Genomic DNA, 22,860 nt, shown 5'->3' with positions numbered 1-22,860 from the left:
ATTCCATATGAGGATGATGAGTTTACCCGGGCCTTCACTGGTCATGTGGATGCAGAGCTCGACCAGGAGATGCATGTGGAAGTTCGTGTTGAGGGGGTCGACAGCCGCCAGTTTGCCCTGGTGATGGACACGTGTTGGGCTACACCTGTGAATGATCCTGATTACAGCCTCCGCTGGGATCTCATCCTTTCAGAGTAAAGCAGGGCTTCTTTCTATTCTTTTAAGTTTAGCCTTAACTCAATGTAACATTATTTACTGAAAAAAATATATTCAAATCAGTTTTAGCATTGTCATAGATACTTAGTCTTTCAGTATTTCAGAATTAAATCACAAGATTCCATTTTTTGTACATGGAATGCAAATGTGTGATGATTTACAGATCACTTTGTATTGACTGTTTCAAAAAGGAAGAATTTGTCATTATTGATATTCTCAGGTGTCCCAATGCAAATGACGACACAGTGGAGCTGCTGCAGAACGGCATCTCGACATCCAGCCGTTTCTCCTTCAGGATGTTTATCTTCACTGCAAACTCCACGAAGCTTTACCTGCACTGTGCTGTTCACCTTTGCCTTCTGTCAAGCAATCGCTGCTCAACGGTGAGTTTACAAAACCTCTCATAATGGTACTGAATTATATTTTTGTAAAATGTATTGTAACGGATTTATTGCTGTTAATTTAACATCACCACATTGATGTTAAAGTAACGGATCAATTTAAATATATAAAAATGATAGTTGAAGCTACACTATGTTCAATCTAGCGTTTGAAGCATAAAAAACGTACTTCTGGTGGTTATGGTTAAGGCCTCGATTTACTCACGGCAAAGTCATTTTTTGTTGGAAACACCTTTGCAGCGATATACTGTTAACGAACATCTCTACGCCACCCACACTGCTGAGAATGGTGTTTAGATGAATATCTAAATGAAAATCGAAACACACTGTGCTGGCAGTTTTGTGTCCCTTTGTACTCTGATTACATTATGAACAGTCACAGGTAATATCGTTGATCATCTGCTAACAAGGTCACATATTAAGGTCTTGGTAGATTAGATACCAAGCAAACAATCAGTTCTCGTGATTAGAGTAATCATTCAAAACACACATTTTGAACGATGGTTATGGGAGGAATCTGTTACAACACAGTGCATTGCACCCTGCTGTGTATGGGGCTGCGTAACCACAGACCAATGAGAGTGCCTATGATAACTCCTGTCCACCTACAATGGGCATGTGAGCGTCAGAACTGGACCTTGAAGCAGTGGAAGAAGGTCGCCTGGTCCAATGAGTCCCGTTTTCTTTTACAACATAAAGCAAATTGTAGAAGGTGAAGCACTGCTACTTCTGCGGAGTGATTTGCTCGCAGCACCTGAGAAGTACCCGTGGTGAGGAGCATGGAGAGTTCACTCAGAGTTGGAGTAAATCACTCTGCAGAAGTAGCAGTGCTTCACCTTCTGAGAATATAGTTCCCAGTATGTGTACGGTTAGAAGATGGCTGTGTCTCATGTGACCTTGTTATTTGTACATGCTGTGACTATACAAATCACCACATGTAAATAGGAAAATGTTGGTGTTATTTTGTCACTTATTGGGAGCAGTATGCTAGCTGGAGCCATTTACCTCCAGTCTTTGTGCTAAGCTAGGCTAGCGTTGGGTGCGTCAGACAGAGTTACGGCATGCACAGAGATGAAAAGGGTATGTATGGACTTATCTAATTCTGGGGGATACGGTGAATAAGCTAAAGTCCCAAAAGTCGTCGTGTTCCTTTAAGGAGGTCGCACCTCTCCAGTTTAGCTTGACCAATGAAAAGTGTATAATTTCAAGTGGGAAAAGTTCCTTTGTTTGAAAGTTGACTCATTTGCACTATCAGAGTGGACTGGCGGGTTTGTGTCCCTTTATACTCTTGATTAATATAACAGGCATGAACGCTATGAAGAGGTGATGTACTGCAATGTGCAATCAATTAAACAAGGATCATTTTGACATGAAACATTATACCAATAAGGTTACATTAACTAATAATTATATCATAAGGCATGCATAAAAGAGTATATCATACAAAAGACAATAAACAAAACAGTAATAATACACACAATGTCCTGGGGATATGCATGTTCATTCATAGAAAGATTTGTCTATGAATTAATGGAGAGAAGTTTTTTTGGGGGGCATTATGTATCTTGTCTTTCCTAGAGAATGAAGTGGCAGGGAAAACTCTTTAAATTCCTTTGATTTTTAAAACTTATCTTTCTGATGTGCCTTTGAGCCATGGTAACCAATGCCTGGTTCTGTATTTGTGGTGTTAGTTGCTCTCCGGGGTGGTGTCTTTGAACTCTACCTCATGGTTTGTTTGATGGGTGAGGGGTATAGTGGGTTATTTGTTAAATATAACAAATAATTGTGTGTTTGATCTGTCTCAGTCACTACAATCACATGGATGGTTGTGTATGTGTTAGCCGTTTACTTGGGGAAGTGATAGCACAGGGATGCACTGTGGGACGACGACAAGCCGGTGTAGGGAGTGTGATGCTCTGGGCAATGTTCTGCGGGGTAACCCTGGGTCCGGCCATTAAAGGTTGGGTAGGTAGGAATTGTCTAAAAAACTTATTTTCCAAATTTGTTTAAACTTTATTTATATATCAATACATAATTCAAATGTAAGTACTCTGAAAAAGAAAGTATAAAAATCGAGTGTCTGTAGACCTCTCACGACTGTTTTAAAGACAGCTCATTATTTCCATTCACTCCACCCCCTCCCTTCTGGGCTCCTTCCAAAGCCACGCCCCCAAAACACATGAACGCGCGACTCCGACCGCTGAGCTGGAAGATGCATTATTTACCTGAGACGAGCGGAGAGGAGCGCAGTGCATGCACTGACATCATGTCAGAATCACATGTAATAAAAAAATCTATCTTTATCAACAAATGTATTTTAGCGCTACAGCCCTCCCTCCACAGCGGAGCCTTCCATGAACACGCAGGCTAGTAAACATGCAGGGACACTGATGACGGCGGATAAACAGTTATCACACATTCACTGGTAGGGACGAAACATCAACAATATGCTTTACATTGACTATGGCCTGCCCATACTTTGACTACAAACTTGGTCCTCAAATCATTACGTATTTTGCAAGACATGTAATGTAACTTCATAACGTTGCACTCTTTCTATAAGTTATAAATAGCTAGCAAGATAATAATGGTAACGTTACAGTATCTAAGTAATTATTCTAGCGATGTGTAATGCTAAATAAGGTTTGCTAGTACATTATTTCAGCAACATGACAAGCCAGTGAATTAGCAGGTTTCTATTGTTGCTTTGCACAGTGCGTGACATTTTATCTGTATGCTATGCGGCTAGAGCTTTGACACTGAGTAAATGGACTCCGACGCGCTTGTTTATCGTCATCGGTCTTTTTCCGTTTACCTGTCTTTGTTGTATGAGCTGGTGCCACTCGGGAAATTGGCAGTTTTAGTTGTTTGTCCGCCATTAGCACAGCTGCGCGGCACACCGGCTATCTTGATTTTGAACGACGGTACGCGCTGTGCGAGAGAGGGGGGTGATCAGCGCGTCCACAAGCATGATTGACACTGCTAAGACACTCCTCCTGGCTCTGATTGGTTGTTTCTTACCGGGAGCGGTGTATTTTTGCAAATGGCAATAGGACCACTGGGAGGAGCCTGGGGAGCTTGATTTTTTCACAGATTATCTGTCTCACATTCTACTGTCAGGACATAATGACAGTTTTAACAAATATGTAAAAAATACATTTTTACAGAAGTTACCAACTGCAGCTTTAATGTGGCCTTAAATTTGACATGTGCCACCTACCTAAACATTGTTGCAGACCAAGTAAACCCCTTCATTACAATGGTGTTTCCTGGTGGAAGTGGCCTCTATCAGCAGGATAATGCACCCTTGCCGCACTGCACACATTGTTCAGGAATGGCTTGAAGAACAAGGTGCAGAGTTCAAGATGTTGCCCTGGCCTCCAAATTCCCCAGATCTCAATCCAATTGAGCGTCTTTGAGATGTGCATGACCAACGTGTTCTGGCTCCACCTTCGCAACCTACAGGACTTATAGGATCTGCTGCTAACGTCTTGGTGCCAGATACCACAGGACACATTCAGAGTCCATGCCTCGGTGCGTCGGTTCTGTTTTGATGCAATGCACACTAAATGTATTTGAAAAGCCAAGCCTATGCTGATTTGTGTTTTTCACTTTTTGCTTGCAGACACTTCAGTTTGAGGTTAATTTGTTGTGGCTTTAAGCTACTAAGACACCTTCCACTGCATACAGGAACACTTCCCATAATTCCTGATTCACTCGTTACATCATAAGAAGAATGGCATCTACGCTAATATTAGTCTCTCTGTTTATCCCGAGGTTTACTGCAGTCCGCCGGATCCAGGCTGTATCCAGATCTGATGAAGGACCTGTGCCTGGACGCGACGACAGCGCAGTCCTGAAGTGTCAACTAGTCTCTCCCCTGTGAAGGCCTCCCTCCCCTCCCTTTACCTATCTACTGACAAAGCGTTGTCGGGATAATTCCGGTTCGCGTGGCTACGTGGAAGCGATAAAAATTCTGTATTATAAATTTTAAGGCCTGACAAGTAGTTTGTTGAGGGTTGGTTTGTAGGGAAGGACTACACGCCTGCGCACATATATTCAAACGCACATACCTATATACTAGGGGTGTAACGGTTCACAAAATTCACGGTTCGGTTCGATACGATACACTTGTGTCACGGTTCGGTACGGTTCGGTTCGGTACGTTTTCCATAGGCTACAGCAAAAATAAATAAATGCCAGAGAAATTTCCTTGAATTATTTTTTTAAAAATTATTCTTTTATTTAATGAAACATCATAAAGTATGATTTTTTTTGTTGCTTTTTTTACTGAGCAATAATGGAGCTATACTTGACTCTTCTTATGAGCATATAAAACAAAACAGCTCCTTGGACAAAATGAAATGTAATATTGTAGTAGTAGGCTAGTTATAAACAAAGGTTTATTTTAGTTCAGATTAACATTTGAGGGCAGCAATTGTATTCATAATGTCAAAATAAAACAGACGTAATGTTACTTGAAAGCATTATAGCCCACTATTCCTGACAAACTTCCATACCTTGCAGTTAGTGTTACTACAGTAAATCCATGGTGAATGTTGCTGATCTGTGGACACCGGCCAGTTCATTCATTTACATTTACATTTAGTCATTTAGCAGACGCCTTTCTCCAAAGCGACTTACAAATTAGGACAAAATTCAGCGAGTCATCATAAAGAGGCAAAAGCAACAACAACGCAAGAAGTGCTCAAAGTACGAAGTTCAGGTATTATTCAGAGTAGCATAAGCCTGATAAGTGATGTTACAAAGGGAAAGGAAAACTTTTTTTTTTTTTTTTTTTTTTTTTTTTTTTTCTATAAGGTTAAGTGCTCACGGAAGAGATTGGTTTTCAGCTGTCTTTTGAATGTTGTCAGGGATTCTGCATTCCGGATGAGGGTGGGGAGAGCGTTCCACCAGCATGGAACTGTGAATGAGAATGTTCTGGAAAGTGATTTTGTGGCTTTCTGTGATGGAACCACGAGACGTCGCTCGTTGACCGATCGTAGGTGTCTGGTAGGGATGTAGACTCGTAGGAGTGAGTGAAAGTAGGAGGGAGCTGAGCCTGTGATAGTTCTGTAAGCAAGCGTCAGTGCCTTGAACTTGATGCGAGCAGCGAGAGGTAGCCAGTGCAGAGAGATGAACAGAGGAGTGACGTGGGCCCTCTTGGGCTCGTTGAAGATAAGACGAGCTGCAGCATTCTGAATCATCTGTAGGGTTTTGGTTGCACATGCTGGAAGTCCAGCCAGAAGAGCATTGCAGTAGTCAAGCCTAGAGATGACCAGGGCCTGGACGATGAGTTGTGTTGCATGCTCAGTTAGGAAAGGCCTGATTTTCCTGATGTTGTGCAGTGCAAACCTGCATGATCGAGCTGTCTTTGAAATGTGATCTGTGAAGGTCAGCTGGTCATCAAACGTAACTCCAAGATTTCTGACCGATCTTGATGGGGTGATTAATGATGACTCTAGCTGGATGGTGAAGTCGTGCTGTAGAGACGGATTGGCAGGGAGGACGAGAAGCTCAGTCTTTGCCAGGTTGAGCTGCAGGTGATGTTCCTTCATCCATGTGGAGATGTCCGCCAGACAGCTTGAGACCCGTGCAGCCACTGTGGGATCATCTGGTTGAAAGGAGAGGAAGAGCTGCGTGTCATCAGCATAGCAGTGGTAGGAAAAACCGTGTGCCTGTATGATGTGTCCCAGTGATGTGGTGTAGATGGAGAAGAGGAGGGGACCAAGAACTGAACCCTGGGGAACCCCTGTGGTCAGCTGATGTGCTCTGGATACCTCACCTCTCCATGCGACCTTGAAGGACCTACCTGTGAGATAGGACTCAAACCAGTGGGCACGATTCATGGCACGATGTTTCTTCCTGGTTTCCACGTCAGCGCTGTTTGATCCGTTAATAACAGAAAAATGTGCATGTTTCTCACTAGATCTCGCAGCGATGTTATTACTTCAGTGGCGAATTCAAAAAGCATTTGAAATTCAAATGCTTTTTTTACTGGTCTGGATCTCTTAGCGCTGTGTGGTGTTGCTTGATCAGGCTCGCGCATATAGGGCTCGCGAGTCCCGCTTCACAGGTCAAAACTGATAAACGGTCCACACAAACACAATAAGAGTAGCTCAGTTTCGTTCCTTACATTGCATTTGCCAGTTGATGTAGTGGTCGCGCCTCTCTCTATGAGCACGCTTGCCACCCGCGACGCTCCTTCATTTGAAATAACAAAATTTTGGTCGGCAGAAAAAATGGTCCAACGAACCGTTCGGTACGTAATGCGTACCGAAAACCGAACCGAAAGCCTCGTACCGAACGGTTCGATACGAATGCGCGTATCGTTACACCCCTACTATATTCTGAACTCCAGTGGTGTAGTGGTAAAAAAAGAGGTGGGTAAACTATAAATTCTGGTGGACCATGACACCCGGTAAGGTGGGCCACTGCTTACCGGTGTATGTGTATCCTGATGACATCGATATAGGCTATCATTTGATGGTACTACCAAGGGTATCACTGGTTGTTCCCTCATCATAGGTCACACAATCACTATTCAATTCATACATTAATCTAAGTTCTTGTTAAAGAGACTCAAAAAGGAATAATATGGTTGAAATCTATAAAGTTTAGGCTACTAAATGACAAAACAGAGAGAACAAAAATATTTAAGAGAGATAGAGAGGGAGGCTTATATCCAGGGCTTCCAATGCAACGCACTTGTAGCCTACATAATGATTAGGGATTTGGGATTATTTTCATAGTCGATTAATCTGTTGAATATTTCCTCAATTAATTGATTAGTTGTTTGGTCTATCAGAAAAATGTGGATAAGTGTTTCCCTGTAAATGGGAAAAGTCTTTAACCTGTGCAGGCTTGATTCCCTCTGAATCTCTTGTACAGTTGGGTGTTGACATGCTCCCTACATTAAATCAGCTGCCTGTAATGAATAATTTTTTTTTTTTTAAAACACTTTTTTTTGCATCGTTTTAATGATTTCCTGTTGCGGCTGCGATCAAGTTTCATTCTCGCGCAGCTTGTCTAGTAACTTCACGAGCGTGTTTTCTGCTACGTGTGTGCGCCGTTCTCTTGTTCCGTGTGTGTGTGTGTGTGTGTGTGTGTGTGTGTGTGTGTGTGTGTCGGCGCGTTCTGCTCTGTCCTTAACGGCCCAAATGCTCGAATCATGTACCGATCGGCGATCACGCACTGGAAAAGCAAAGTCCGCTCAAATAACGTGAAATTTAGAGGTGGATAAACGCATTTTGGAGGTGGGCAAACGCTATTTCCGAATTTTGAGAGGTGCGTAAACGGCGTTTACGTGCGTTTAGCCTCCACTACATCCCTGCTGAACTCGTAATACGCATGTGCACGCCATCAGCGTTCTCACGGGTTCACATTTTTGAAAGTTTGCGCAGAAAGAACTTAAGAGTTTTCTGTAAAAACGGTGTTGTGTTAGCGATCATAAGTTAATAACTAATGATCGTTGCGACGGAAGTGAATCAATCAAAACTAACTTTAGCTGGACAGTAACTTTGTTCTAGAGCTGCCAAAACAATCTCTGTTACTTTATTTTCCTATTATCAATGTAAAGCCACTTTAGAACAATCTACATTGTTAAAAGCGCTATATAAATGAAGATGACTTGACTTGACTTGACTATAGCCTAGTAGTAGCCTGACCTTCTTTACTTTATTTATGGATATGAAGTAAACGCGCATAGAAGAATGATAGAGTATGCAGTTTCCTGCGAAATGTGTCCCGACAGCTCCAAAATATAAATTATTATTATAGGTTTACTGTAGTGGTCTCTTGATGGAGGTCACTTGAGGTCACTTGATGGAGTTTTTCGGTTCCTTGCCACTGTTGCCTTTGGCTTGCTCAGTTGGGGATATTTTGGGGATATTTAATTTAATTTTATCAATCAATATATTCCTCTTGAAACAAACTTTGTTGTATTATTTTAATTTAATACTGTGAAGCTGCTTTGATACTGTCAAGCGCTATACAAATAAACTTGACTTGACTTGACTTGACTTGACTAGTGATTCAGGGTAAGTCATAAACACTGTTTGGAAGATAGATGCACAATGTGCTCTGTAATTATTAAAAATGTAGTTTATTTAGAACAAAAAAGTTACATAGTGAAGCCTTAAATTAATCAAATGCTTCAGTGTCACCAAAAGGCTGCTAAAATACTTGTTTTGGCTCAACACTGCAGTTGTGTTCTTGTGCACTCCTTTTACAAAGAAAAAACTGATGTACTGTGAATTAAATATCAATGATGTTTAACAGGGATTTTTTTCTCTATTAGGACTGTTCTTCTGGACACCAGCGGAGAGAGGGCAGGTCTCTGGACTTCCATGACAGTGCTTCCATATCCATGGGTCCTCTGGTGTTGTCTGAAGGGAACACAGGTGAACATTTCATTTATTTGAATCATTTGCTAATAAAGATTTGTGAAGATTTCTGTTATGAATACATTACATTTCACTGCATTTCATTATATTCCCTGTTCATAGATAAGTGGGTCCCAGAACAAGTGAAGGTATCTGAGGCTTCTTGTCTGTGTGGTTCTCTGATGCTGATACTTGTTCCTCTGATGAGTGTCCTGACACACTTTTAGCTTAATCCCACAGAATTTACATGCACATTGTCTAATGCCATTTAATGAATGTGGCAGTGACGCCACACTGGTTTTGGGTTTCTAATTGTTTCTTTGTCATTGATGCTGTGTAGCCTTTGATTGTTTACTTACAAGCACTGACAATTATTTCATTATTAATGAATTAAGTAATTAATCTTCACAATTACTATACACTATGTTAGTCATTTACTTTTTACTTAAGAGGACATGCTATAATAACAAATTTGTGTTTATTCAAATCATGCAAAAACAATAAAAGGATCATTCCTGTTCCACGATTCCTTTCAGTTCTTTAACTTGGTTAAAAATGTAAATGCTTTGAAGAATGTTACCGCACTGAATTGTTCTTTCTGATAAGGTATGATACGATGAGGTTCAGTCAATGCTCAAAAACTGTAACCCAAATTCTTCGTTTTGTTCTAGTTTTAGTTTAATTAAATAAAGGCTGCATTCAATAAGTTGATGTGCAAGCAGTCCTTGGACACTCTTTTTGAATATTCTTAGATCTTACTAAAGCCTATAAAGTACCTGGAAGTGCATGTTCAGAGGCCTGCAGTGCTGCTGCATTGACTTTTGAAAGAGTCTTTCCTGTAAGAGTCTGAAACATCAGTATGTTCATGTCAGATCAGTCCACTTACACTCCTGAAAGTTGCTTTAAGCTGCGTGAAAATTTTTCTGTGACTTACTGAATTGACTCTTGTGTAAGAGCAGAATATTAATAACTTGTTACCACTAAGACTCATTGGCACATGTTATATACCTTTTTGTTGGTGACATTTTTTTCAATTACATATTTGGAAGATTGCTAAATTTATCAATAAACTCTGCTATGGTCATGTTTGTGTGATGTTTACTGTGAGATTTATACATTGAATGTAAATGTTCCTTTCAGGTGTAATTGTTTTAAACATGTGTCGTGATTATTCTACTAGTCCTTCCTAAACGGATAAACTAGTGACATGAGACCTTTTGGCCTGTTATATCATGGTTTAGAATTATATTCAGTCACTATAACAACTTGAGCAAGGATGTCATGGTACTGTGATAAACCAATTAATTTGTCATATATTCAGTGCTTGCATAATTAAAGCCAAGTGCACACTGTACGATTTATAATAGTCCTTTATGACTGTAGCTTGTCAGACTGTATGAACATGATTCCCGCTGTAACCCATATCACTCTGTGGGATCTCAGTTGTCATTGATCGCTTGTACTGACGTACAGTCTGACATTAAAGACTTCAGATCAGAGGAATCTTTTAGGATTCTCAAAATTAGTCTCAGACGGCTAAATTGAGGCCAAAATCATACAGTGAACCCAAGTCGATATTCGATGCACATTTTACCAATTCCAAAACACATCAATCTAAATTACTATTAAGATTATATATCATCATTTATAGGCGATATGTAATTGTTGATGAGGGCTAAAAATGCCTTTTATTCAGTTTTGTATAATAATTAGGCAGTTCTCCGTCTCTGAGAAACTGACACCTTGTACTTCTGGAGACTCCTATAGGTTGTAGTTCTGGAAAACGGTGACACTGGAGACTAAAAGGTTCCTGGTGGTTTCACACTTAATTATTTGCCTTTATTCTTAGTGTTTTGCAGTCTTTTCTTCTTAACCTGTTTTTGCAACTCTGCTGACAATTATTAACAAAGCATTTCATTGTCCGATGGTCACGCCTTCATTTAGAAATTTCCAAAATGTTCCATCCTTCTCATGTGATGATTGTATTATATATTTATATATTGTTGCTGGGAATCTTACTGATCCAGATGAAGAGGAACATGATCTGATTTTAGGTCAACATATACATTAACTATTGTTTTCACTGTAATATCAGAGCAGCCAGTACACAACAGAGCTGCACAATGAAGTCAAACAATTAAATGGCAAGCACTGATACAATCTCTTACAAAATAAAAAGAAACGAAACACTTCTTGAAGGTATTGTTTAGAGATTACTCCCGTTTCCAGTAATGATCCACCCACAGTTATTAAAAGCACTGATAAGATTGTGAGCGCTGCAGTTCAGCATCACTGTATTGAACCAATGAAGAGTGAATCTCCCTGAGTTTGCTCTGATCTCAGGTAAAGTTATTTCTCTTTATTTTATCCTGTTTAGCTCAAGTGACTAGATTTTATAAATATCTGTTAACTATAATTTAAGTTGTTTTTACAAACCTTCACAATAAACAAAAAGAAAAAGAAATATAACTGAATGTTTCATGTTGTACATGTGTGTGCAGGTGCCGTTCGTCACAATGAGGTTTCTGATCTCACTGTGTGTGTCACTGCTGCTGCTGATTAATGGTGAGTGTTTTATAATCTGTCTGTGAACTTCCCAAAATTAAATAATGCTTAATAATTTGTATATTAAACGTAAAATCAGGGTCCTCATTGTCATTTAAGGTGCACCAACAATAAGACATGATAGTCTAGTGGTGTAATTTGTTTAATGTAAGGGAGCCGAGTTCAAATCCTTAAACTATAATATAATTTTTTATAATGACCCAAGCACATTATGAACTAAACTGCCAGTGATCACCCCTGCATATTCTTGTTTAAATAACTGTTTGTTTTATTGGGGAAACCCACCCCCACATAATTATTATTCATCATAATAAGTTAAATATCCCTGTAATAATTACTACAATAAAAGTGACTAATTATATACTTTTGAACTCTGAGCTGAAGCGATTATTTTTATTTTTAGTGTCGCTATTCCAGAACATTCTTGAGAGAGCAGTCCTGCATCGATTCAGTCTCCCACTTGTTCTGTAGCTTTGACTCTGCTCCTGGGGACCCATTGTCCTGCAAAGTTTATTTCCAATCTGCTTCAGCTCACCTGGCCTGTGATTATCATAATAAAAATAAATAAAAAATATATATTTTTTCAAAGCGATTCTGAAGAGCTTGTTTGTGGTTCAGGTGTGTTTGATTAAGGTTGTAGCTAAACTCTGCAGGACAGCGGTCATAACAGACAGTGGGTCAGGGCAGGCAGCAAACAGCAGAAGTAAGAGTCCAGGTAAACAGAGATCAAAGGCAGCCAGAGAAGAGTCATAAACAGTAATCCGAGGCAGGACAAAACACAGGCAGAAGATACAATGACAGAATAACGCTCAGAAATGCAGCTGGGGCAAACAAGACTTCGCATTGTGTGACTGAACAAGCAGGGTTTAAATTGTCTGGTGATAAAGATCAGGTGTAGAGATCGTAGTCCCAAACAGAAATACGTCATCAACTAGGCTTTATCGTTATTATCATGGGAATACTTATTCTTACTGTGAGGAGAATTTTTACTGGTATATCGCAAATGATAATATATCGCCCATCCCTACCCAGAATGTTTTCAGTTTATCCCTATTCAACACACTGAGAAGCTGATGAGTTGAAGCAGTTGTTTCAATTAGTAAGACATTTGAAACATTCTGCTATATGTTTCATCACAGACTGTCACTTTTTCTTCATTCTCTCATCAACAACTCTCATTCTCTCATCTCTCATCAACAGTTGTTCAATCAACAACTTCCATCTCTGATCCATGCTATGATTATAACACTCTTGATGAATCCTGGAGAGACATTAGGCAAAAGCGATATCAGTACTATGGATATGATGACACTCTTGTTGAATGGAGTGGCTGGTATCGGCTGTATCTGAATGGAGAAAGTGCCCAGATGTCTGAGTGGTGTGTGAATAGTGCTAAATGTGGTGGAGAAACTGGACTGCAACTCAATAGTTCTCATCCAACTCTTGAGGATGGAGTGGTGACCCGTGAAGTCCTGGGAACATATGGGTACAACCTGTGTGGCGACCACAGATCCACGTCCATCCAAGTCAAAGCCTGTCCAGGAATTTATTACATCTATGAACTTGTCAAGCCAAATGTGTCGATCCCAATGCCTTCGTACTGTGCAGGTGAAGTTCCAGGCTCTATTTTCAAAGTATATTTTTGTTTGTTACATGGATACAGCTTTCTACAAAAGTATTTTTTTCCCTTCAATCCATGATAGTTGCTTTCCAAAGCATCAGCAGTGATCCCTGCTACAACTACGAGTCTCTGGATCGTCCCTGGAGAGCCAACAATGAAAGTGGAAATTACATGTGTGATGAACGTTTCTCCTGGAATGGCTGGTACCGGCTTTTCTACTATGGAATGGATATCCGGATGCCAGAGACCTGTGTTAGTTCATTCACCTGTAACGCAAACCTCAATCTGTGGCTCAATGATCCTCACCCTCAGATAGAGGATGGAGTGGTGACCAGGGAGGTCTGTGGGGGTTATTCGGGAGGCTGCTGTAAATTCAAGTCAATTCCCATCAGAGTGAAAGCGTGTCCAGGAAATTACTATGTCTATGAACTTGTGAATTCACTATTCTGGTGTTCAGGATACTGCACAGGTACAGGTTATTTTCTTACTTTTTAATAAATTCTTTTAAACCTTTAAAATGATTTCAGTCATGTCTTGAATTTTCTTATTTTTAGATGTCAGCACCATTTCACAGATGGTTTCCACTGTAAGTCCAGATTTAAGCACTGGATTCATCATCACCTCAAGTAAGTTATAAATAATTATATATATATATGAATGAGGTTATTCACAATAATTTTTAATTCACCTTTTCTTTAATTATTAAAAGTTTTTTTTTGCATGAATGTGTTGCATCACTATTACACAGTTTGTGTATGAGTGATTTAAGAATCTCATCATGATGACTGTGTTTGACTGTTTCAGGTTCACACTCGTAAAGTTGCTCATTACAGTATAACTTTGTCTGTTTTGGTTTCTTTTAACAGATTATGACCCGTGCAATAACTACAACATACTCTACAACTCCTGGAGAAGCACAGTCAAGCACTGGTATGTGCTTATGGATTACTTTAAGTCTGATTATGATGACACTCGTGTAGAATGGGATGGCTGGTATCGACTCTTCATGAATGGCTTGAGTGCTCAGATGCCTGAGTGGTGTATGTCTTACATGTCATGTGGAGGTTTAAGTTCTCTGTGGCTTAATGGCTCTCATCCTCGGCTAGAAGATGGAATTGTTACTCGTGAAGTTTGTGGCTCTTATCGTGATCAGTGCAGTCGCTACAGATCCGACCCGATCCAAGTCAAAGCTTGTACTGGAAATTATTATGTCTACAAATTTACCAGACCAACTCTATCAATCCCAGCTCCCACTTATTGTGCAGGTACTTTTATTCTTATTTATTTTTGGTATGCTTATCATGAGGTGTTTTCATGAGGTGTTTTCATGAGGTGGACAACTACTAATGCAGTCCTGTAAAAGACTAATGTATAATTATTTTGAATACATTTATTCTTTTGTATATAATGCTCTCTTTCTTCTTTTACATAATAGTATCTTTCACCACTCCAAGTTTACACCCCTGCTACAACTATACCAGTCTGGATGAGCCTTGGAGATCCACAGACAACTATTACTACGGTAACACGTGTGATTATAACGTGGAGTGGAATGGCTGGTACAGGATGTTCTACAATGGTGAAAATACTCAGATGCCAGAATCATGTGTAAATCAAGGCATGTGTGGCACTTATTCCCCACTGTGGCTCAACGGCCCTCACCCACAGCTGGAAGATGGAGTGGTCACCCGTCGGGTCTGTGCTTCCACATGGAATGGCTGCTGTAACTACACATCCCACCCTATAAGAGTCAAAGCCTGTCCAGGAAATTACTATGTTTATGAGTTTGTCAAGCCAATGATTTGTGGAGCTTACTGTGCAGGTGAGAATTTACCCATTTGTGCTTTAGTCATTTAGCCATTCTCTTACTCTGAATTTTGTTTTAAAATGATAATTGATATAACTTTTTCCTAATACCGGATGGTGAAAGTCAGTCCATCCCTTCAGCACCTACAACAGTAGAGACAATCCCATCTATAGACTTCATTACTCCACCAATCACTAAATGTAATATTTAACTTTGTTTCCAGTAAGGATAAACACTACCTATACTACAGCCCCAGAAACTACAACTGAAACTATAGCCACAGAAACTACTACTGAAACTACAGCCACAGAAACTACAACTGAAACTACAGCCACAAAAACTACAACTGAAACTACAGCCCCAGAAACTACAACTGAAAGTACAGCCCCAGAAACTACAACTGAAAGTACAGCCCCAGAAACTACAACTGAAAGTACAGCCCCAGAAACTACAACTGAAACTACAGCCCCAGAAATTATAGCTGAAACTACAGCCACAGACACTGCCACTGAAACTACAGCCACAGACACTGCCACTGAAACTACAGCCACAGAAACTACAACTGAAACTACAGCCACAGAAACTACAACTGAAACTACAGCCACAGAAACTACAACTGAAACTACAGCCACAGAAACTACAACTGAAAGTACAGCCCCAGAAACTACAACTGAAAGTACAGCCCCAGAAACTACAACCACGGACACTACAGCTGGTAATATAATATGCTGTTATGTGTGGGATTATTGTTTTATGTCTGGGATGCATGTAATATAGCATGTTAAATCTATAGTTGTAGTTCCTTTGCAGACCACCATATCATGTTAGAAAAGCTAGCACTGACAGTTTTGGCTGTTTCTGAGAAGTTATTGAGTCCCTGTGCTTTATTGAACGGCATGTGGATGATTCTTCGTGTTTGGGAGAAGAGAGGAGACAAAGTTCAAGTTATTTAAATATAAGTTGCATGTTAATTGATCGAGTGGATCAAGTCCTACTTTTCATTAACTCTCATGCTACTGGAACATGCAATGTGTTGTGTTGTCCTTCATCTATCTGTGCTTCTCTTAGATGTGAGAGATCGCTGTTCTGAACTCAGCTGCAATGAGGATGAATGGTGTGGGAAGAAAAATGGTGTTTACGGCTGTTTATGTAAAAAGGACCGTGATACACCACAATCACATTCTGACTCTTTTGGTTGGTGTAATTCCACAACTACATTTTTAATATAATACAATATTCAGTCATTAATTAGCTTTGCTTTTTGTCTCAGATGTCTCAGAAACCTGTGAAAGCAGCTCTGGCTCCATGTCTGTGTCTCGCTGTCAGCTCTTTGAGGCTGGTTTTCCAGCTGATGTCTTACACCTCAATGATCCCAGCTGCAAAGGAACGGTCCGGAATGGCAGAGTGGAATTCCATTTTGATAATGAGGAACACATCTGTGGTACAAATCTTGTGGTAGGATATATTACATACAATGCTATTCCATGTACTATCATCTCAAATTGTCACTAAATGTTTGATTTAAAAAAATGCCTTTTTATCATATGTGTGATGCCAGTTGGATTCAATAAAGTTTTATGTATAGAAATGAAGAAAACAATAGTTCTTTTGACAACTTTTAGGATAATGTTCACTCATAAGAGATCAGTGATTTAGGCAAATTATTATTATATTATATTATTAATTATTAATGAAGGGCTGCCAGCTTATACGTTCAGCTTGGAGTGAGAATTATTTCTGTGGACCATTTCCTTGCATCACAAGAAGGTTTTTTTTATGATTGTCAAAGCATTTGTTAACTGAACAGAAGGTTTACTGACAACATGTTACAATGACTACGTTTACATGCAGCCAATAACCCGTTCAAAACCGGGATATTAGCAATAACCCGGTCGCGCACGGCCATGTAAACACCGGCAAAAACCCGGATATGCTCATATCCCGGTTTTTAAAAACCCGGATATTATCCCTGGGGTACCCCTTTTCTAACCCGAATATTTGGTCATGTAAACGCGTATCGGCATATCCCCATCAAAAGGAACATTGATTTGTGTTCTGCGCACGTTCTATTCGCAAGTAATCTTGGTCTTTTGAGTAGAGACGGCGCATACAAAAACCTGCGTGCAGTATACCGGAAGTAAACAAGAAGTAGAGGTAAACATGGCGAGACGCAGCACAGCACCACACTTTTGGAGCGAGGAGGAAATCGCAAACAAAGGCGATCGCTGTCTGCCCCGAACTATTCATTATCCGCGTGCTGCTGCTGTTGTTGTTGCCTTTGGATACAGGAAGAAGAATCGGAAATGACGCACATTGCGTCTTAACATTGTCCGTACGTCCAGACGCTAACCGTGCGTCGCCGTTTACATATTGCCAATTGATTACAAATTCCATGTATACAGGAGTAACTCTCTCTACTCACGCATGTAAACGGGTTATTCCGAATGTTTCAGAAACCCAAATAGTGACCTTAACCCGACCATAACCCGATATTTGACAGCATGTAAACGTAGTCAGTGACTGGCACTGTGTTTTTATCATGAGATTATGTAAAATAATGGAGATGAGAGGGAGAGTGTGACGTGAGAACAGTGTCAGTTGCGTGAGAGTTGGAACCCCCCGTTAACTAGATTCTGGGTAAAATGTTAAATGTTAAAATGTTGACTTGTCCAAATATTATATCCATGTTCCATCAGGCTAACGGCACCCACTTCATCTATGATAACTTTATTCTGGGGACGCCGAGGTCAGAAGGTGAAGGTCTCATTAGCAGAGAGAAAATCCTGAAGCTTTCTTTCAGCTGTGTTTATCCTCAATCACAAACACTTTCCATGAATGTGGAAATCAACCCACTGGAGAGGTGGGAATCTTTTACACAGGAAAAACTATTGTACAGTATAAAAATGAGCAAATATATGCAAATATACTTTTGCATAGTCACGGGTACATTGCAAGTCGCACGGGTATATCTGTGGCAATAGCCAACACTACATTGTATGGGGCAAAATTATAGATTTTTATTTTATGCCAAAAATCATTAGGATATTAAGTAAAGATCATGTTCCATGACCATATTTTGTCAATTTCCTACCGTAAATATATAAAACATTTATTTTTGTGAGTGAATGCAGCACAATCACGAACATAAATGGACAACTTTGAAGGCGATTTTCTCAGTGTTTCGATTTTTTTGCACCCTCAGATTTTGCACCCTTGGTCAAATGTTGTCATATCCTAACAAACCATACATCAATAGAAAGCTTATTTATTCAGCTTTCATATGATGTATAAATCTCAATTTCAAAAAATTTACCCATGTGACTGGTTTCGTGGGCCAGGGTCACATATAGATTGAGTTGCGGCAAATACATGTATATATAATTATTTTTTAAATTTATTTTTTTACATTTCATCAGCATTGTGCACAAGACTCTTCCCGCTGGTGAAGGCAGATATCAGGTCCGGATGATTCCATATGAGGATGATGAGTTTACCCGGCCCTTCACTGGTCGTGTGGATGCAGAGCTCGACCAGGAGATGCATGTGGAAGTTCGTGTTGAGGGGGTCGACAGCCGCCAGTTTGCCCTGGTGATGGACACGTGTTGGGCTACACCTGTGAATGATCCTGATTACAGCCTCCGCTGGGATCTCATCCTTTCAGAGTAAAGCAGGGATTTTATTGGGGATTGCCTGAGATACATTATCTCTCATGATTTCAAGACAAAAGCACAGGATTCCACTTTTATACAGCAGGAAGAAAGAAAATAATTTGATTTGTTGATTGTCATTATTGATATTCTCAGGTGTCCCAATCCAATTGACGACACAGTGGAGCTGCTGCAGAACGGCGTCTCGACATCCAGCCGTTTCTCCTTCAGGATGTTTATCTTCACTGCAAACTCCACTAGGCTTTACCTGCACTGTGCTGTTCACCTTTGCCTTCTGTCAAGCAATCGCTGCTCAATGGTGAGTATTGAGTAATTGACATCCATCCGTCCGTGATAATTAATGTAATTAAAGTTTTAAGAATCTGCTATTGATAAATTCCTGTTGATCAGAGAAATATCACTCTAAATGTCCATGGTGCTGAGGTTGAATGTTCAAGGTTGAAAATGCTAAAATGCTTGTTTTTTCTGCCCTCTGCTGGAGACTTTCTGCACCTTTATGTTTTGTGTTTTTTGTTCAGTGATATTTAACAGGGATTCACACAGCTGGATTTTGCTCTTTTCTCTATTAGGACTGTGTCTCTGGACACCAGCGGAGAGAGGGCAGGTCTCTGGACTTCCATGACAGTGCTTCCATATCCATGGGTCCTCTGGTGTTGTCTGAAGGGAACACAGGTGAACATTTCATTTATTTTAATCATTTGTAAATAAAGGTTTCTGTTGGTTTCTACTGTGAATACATTACATTTCACTGCATTTCATTATATCCCCTGTTCACAGATAATTGGGTCCCAGAACAAGTGAAGGTATCTGAGGCTTCTTGTCTGTGTGGTTCTCTGATGCTGATACTTGTTCCTCTGATGAGTGTCCTGACACACTTTTAGTTTACCACAAAAAGGCATTTACATACACATTGTTTCTTTATTTCATAACTGATATTTTATGTGGCATAAAGGAATTCTTATTAAATAATTTAGACCTATATTAATTGTAACTGTACATACTACATTCATTCTGTATTAATTGAGAGGATGTGCTGCAACAAGAAAGACCATCAGATTCATGCTTATTCAAATCATGCAAAAACAACATTGGGTCATTCCTGTTTTTGCAATTTTTAAATCTGTGGGCCCTATCTTGCACCCAGCGCAATTGACTTTGTACACCGACGCATGTATCATTCCTATTTTGCACCCGACGCACAGCGGACTTTTCCCTCCACAGACGCACATCAGTAAATTAGGGAATGAACTTGCTTTGGTGCTATTTTGCAGTTTCAGAAAACAATTCCGCTACTGACCAGGAAAAACCTAGTCTAAAGTCAGTGGCGCGTTGTGCATGTTATTCAGATGCTATTTTAAGGGCGCATGCTTGGCCATAATGTAGCGTGTGCACAACGCGCATACACTTTGCTTCTCTCATCTACACACAGACACAGCAGTTCCCATTTTTGCAAATCATACATAATTACAAGGAAAAAATATTCTACATGAGGGAAATCATTGTGGTGTCCATGAAGATGTGAAAAAATAGGCATAAATCTAGCTTACACATTTACCCAAATTATACCTTTACCCAAATTTAATAACGCCTGTTTAACCAAAGCTAATTTGGGTGGGTTTCTCCCATCCTCATTCAATGTCACTTCTCTGTCTTTTATGGCCCTGACGAGAACGTCGGTCTCCTCGGCTGTGAACCGCTCCTGGCGTGCGCCTGGCAAATCCGCCATTATAATAGCAATCTGCCATGGAACAAGCGTGCCTGCTTTTAAAGGGAATGTGAGATGACGCTCTGATTGGTTTATTGCACGTTACGCCCAAATCAAACCTATGAATTATGAAGCTACTTCAGACCAACCCATTTTAGATTTGCGTCGGGCGCAAGAGTCATTTATCCTGCCGGTATAAAGTTACTTGCGATAAAATCTTAAAAAATCTTAAAAGCTTACAGTGACTTCAGTCAATGTTACGTAGTTATCATGTTTTTTCACTTTAGAATACTGATCCAAATAATTAGTTGTTCCTTTAGAAGGATGTAGTAACACTTGTGTCATTACTAGTGGGTTACCATTACCTTTTATTATAAATTATGCATTATTCATGTTAATTATGAACCTGTATATAGTAGTTCTCTTGGAAGTATGAAAAAAATTGTAGTTATTGATTAGCTAATAGTGAACTACCACATTCAACTGAGTGCTATCACTTAAGTCAAGTCAAGTCAAGTATATTTGTATAGCGCTTTTCACAATACAGATTGTATCAAAGCAGCTTCACAGTATTAAATTAAAATAATACAACAAAGTTTGTTTCAAGAGGAATTTATTGATTGATAAAATTAAATTAAATATCCCCAAAATATCTTAATAATTTGTTAATCAGAGTTTCTTGTTAGTTAATAGTGCGTTACTCATTTGTTCCCGTGTAATTATTCATTAATGAAGGAACAGTAGTCTAAAGTGTTACCGACTTTTGTTTTCGCTTACATCGCCTCCCTGCTTGTGTTCATTAATTTGTCACTATGGTTACTCATTTGATTAGTTATTGTTATCAGCTGTTGCTTAATTAGATCTCTTGGTTTTCTCTATGTATATATCTGTCTGTGTTTCAGTCTTCTGGTGTCGGGTCTCGTTAATGTGTGATCTGATTTTGGTTATGGTTTACATTCTTTTATTAAAGTTTATTTTGAATCCTTCCTCTTCGTCCCATCCTTCAGACATTTTGTTGACTATAAGTAATGTCACACCTACATGTCAACTAACATATTGTGTGATTCAGATTGCAAATACGTTCCTGCCAAACATGTTAAGGTAAATATAAGAGCTATTAGATAAAGTTTAATAAGTAGAAATTAAGATAAGGTATGAACTTCTTTTGTATGTAGTTTTATCCTGTAAAAAGTATTGATTGTGTTCCAGTTGGTCTCTGGGTTAACATGCTGAACATGTGAAAGACTCTTTGGCCTGGTATGTCATGATGTAGTATAGCCAGGATATTCAGTATAACAGGTTTCTGAATGTTATCTTACCTTAGACACACATCAGCAAGCTTATAATGAACATTTGGTCAAAGTTGTCTCCAGTTCAATTCAATGAGACGCTAATAAGACTGGATTTGTTTATGGAATGATTAGAGAATATTGATCCTCTTCAGTGTGAGTCTCTATATTACACCTTTATACAGTACATGAGGTTTGAGCTTCACTGAGAGCCAGTTAGATACGATCAGCTCCTAATAATTTTCCATGCTGTGCAATCATAGAGGAGTGTCTGTTGTCTCAATCGATCATTAGATTATCTTGTTATAATTGTTAACCCTTTTTCTTTTTATCACATGATCATTGTCTGCTGTATTCTTTATACAGTTGTAACCATTATTGGAAAAATGTATTGTCTGGAATCCAGTCTGGTGATTTCCTCAATAATACAAATCAGTTATTAATGTGGATATACATTTAACATTAGAACAGGGGGTCAAATTGTCTTTATTACACATTTTTAGCAATTTATTGCTTAAATGTAAAACCAGCACTAAATAAACATAATGGTTTTATTGTTCAGCTTACTCAATAGATGGTAAATCACAGAAATATAACATGATGTAAATCACTTTCTATTAAAAAAAATGTTTTAGGTTGTAAATAATGGCTAAAAGGCATGACACTTTATTTCAATGGTCCACTTTAGACATTCTGCTATAAGTAACTTTGCAACTACATGTCAACTAGCAGTCATTAGCGTTAGTAGACTATATTAATACAGATATTACTATATTAATATCTGCTAACACTTTATTTTGATGCTCCCCAACAGACATTCAACGGACCATAAGTAACTTTGCAACTACACGTCAACTTAAACTTAAAACAAACCATTACCTAACACGTTTCTAAAACTATCTAGAGTTAGTTGAGAACAACACCAGGGTGAGTAAATTATGACTTAATTTTTATTTTATGGAAATTATTGATTTGTTAAAGCTTAACTACTGCATAATGGCTAGTATGCCTTTATTAACTACTGGTGTGTTAAAACTTAACTACCGCATGATTATGGACCCTGAAAATAAAATGTAACCAATAAAGGGTAACTGAATACACTTCAAAATAATTAGTAATTCCTTTAGAAGGAAGTTGTAACACTTGAGTCATTATTGTTACCATGATGTTCACTTTAGAATACTGTTCCAAATGGCCAGTACTT

General features: G+C 39.2%; 1 protein-coding gene and 1 long non-coding RNA gene across 2 annotated transcripts in view; both read left to right on the top strand.

Annotated features, from left to right (window-relative positions):
• LOC309485175 (uncharacterized protein) overlaps positions 1-19,556 on the top strand; it is a 40,400-nt gene extending 20,844 nt beyond the window's left edge. The window contains exons 18-22 of the mRNA XM_082151865.1: positions 17,755-17,854; positions 18,411-18,656; positions 18,798-18,960; positions 19,232-19,334; positions 19,440-19,556. Coding sequence (XP_082007991.1) covers positions 17,755-17,854; positions 18,411-18,656; positions 18,798-18,960; positions 19,232-19,334; positions 19,440-19,543 — 716 coding nt within the window. The 3' untranslated portion in view covers positions 19,544-19,556. The remainder of the gene's footprint in view (positions 1-17,754; positions 17,855-18,410; positions 18,657-18,797; positions 18,961-19,231; positions 19,335-19,439) is intronic.
• On the top strand, positions 447-10,025 carry LOC309485231. Its single transcript, XR_014201104.1, has 3 exons — positions 447-599; positions 8,917-9,019; positions 9,125-10,025. It is a non-coding gene; the product is annotated as an uncharacterized lncRNA (long non-coding RNA).
• Positions 19,557-22,860: the final 3,304 nt, after the last annotated feature.

The sequence above is a fragment of the Leuciscus leuciscus genome (assembly GCF_965113295.1).
Source record: "Leuciscus leuciscus genome assembly, chromosome: 21".
Taxonomy (NCBI): Eukaryota; Metazoa; Chordata; class Actinopteri; order Cypriniformes; family Leuciscidae; genus Leuciscus; species Leuciscus leuciscus.
This window is presented reverse-complemented; position numbering and strand designations above follow the sequence as displayed.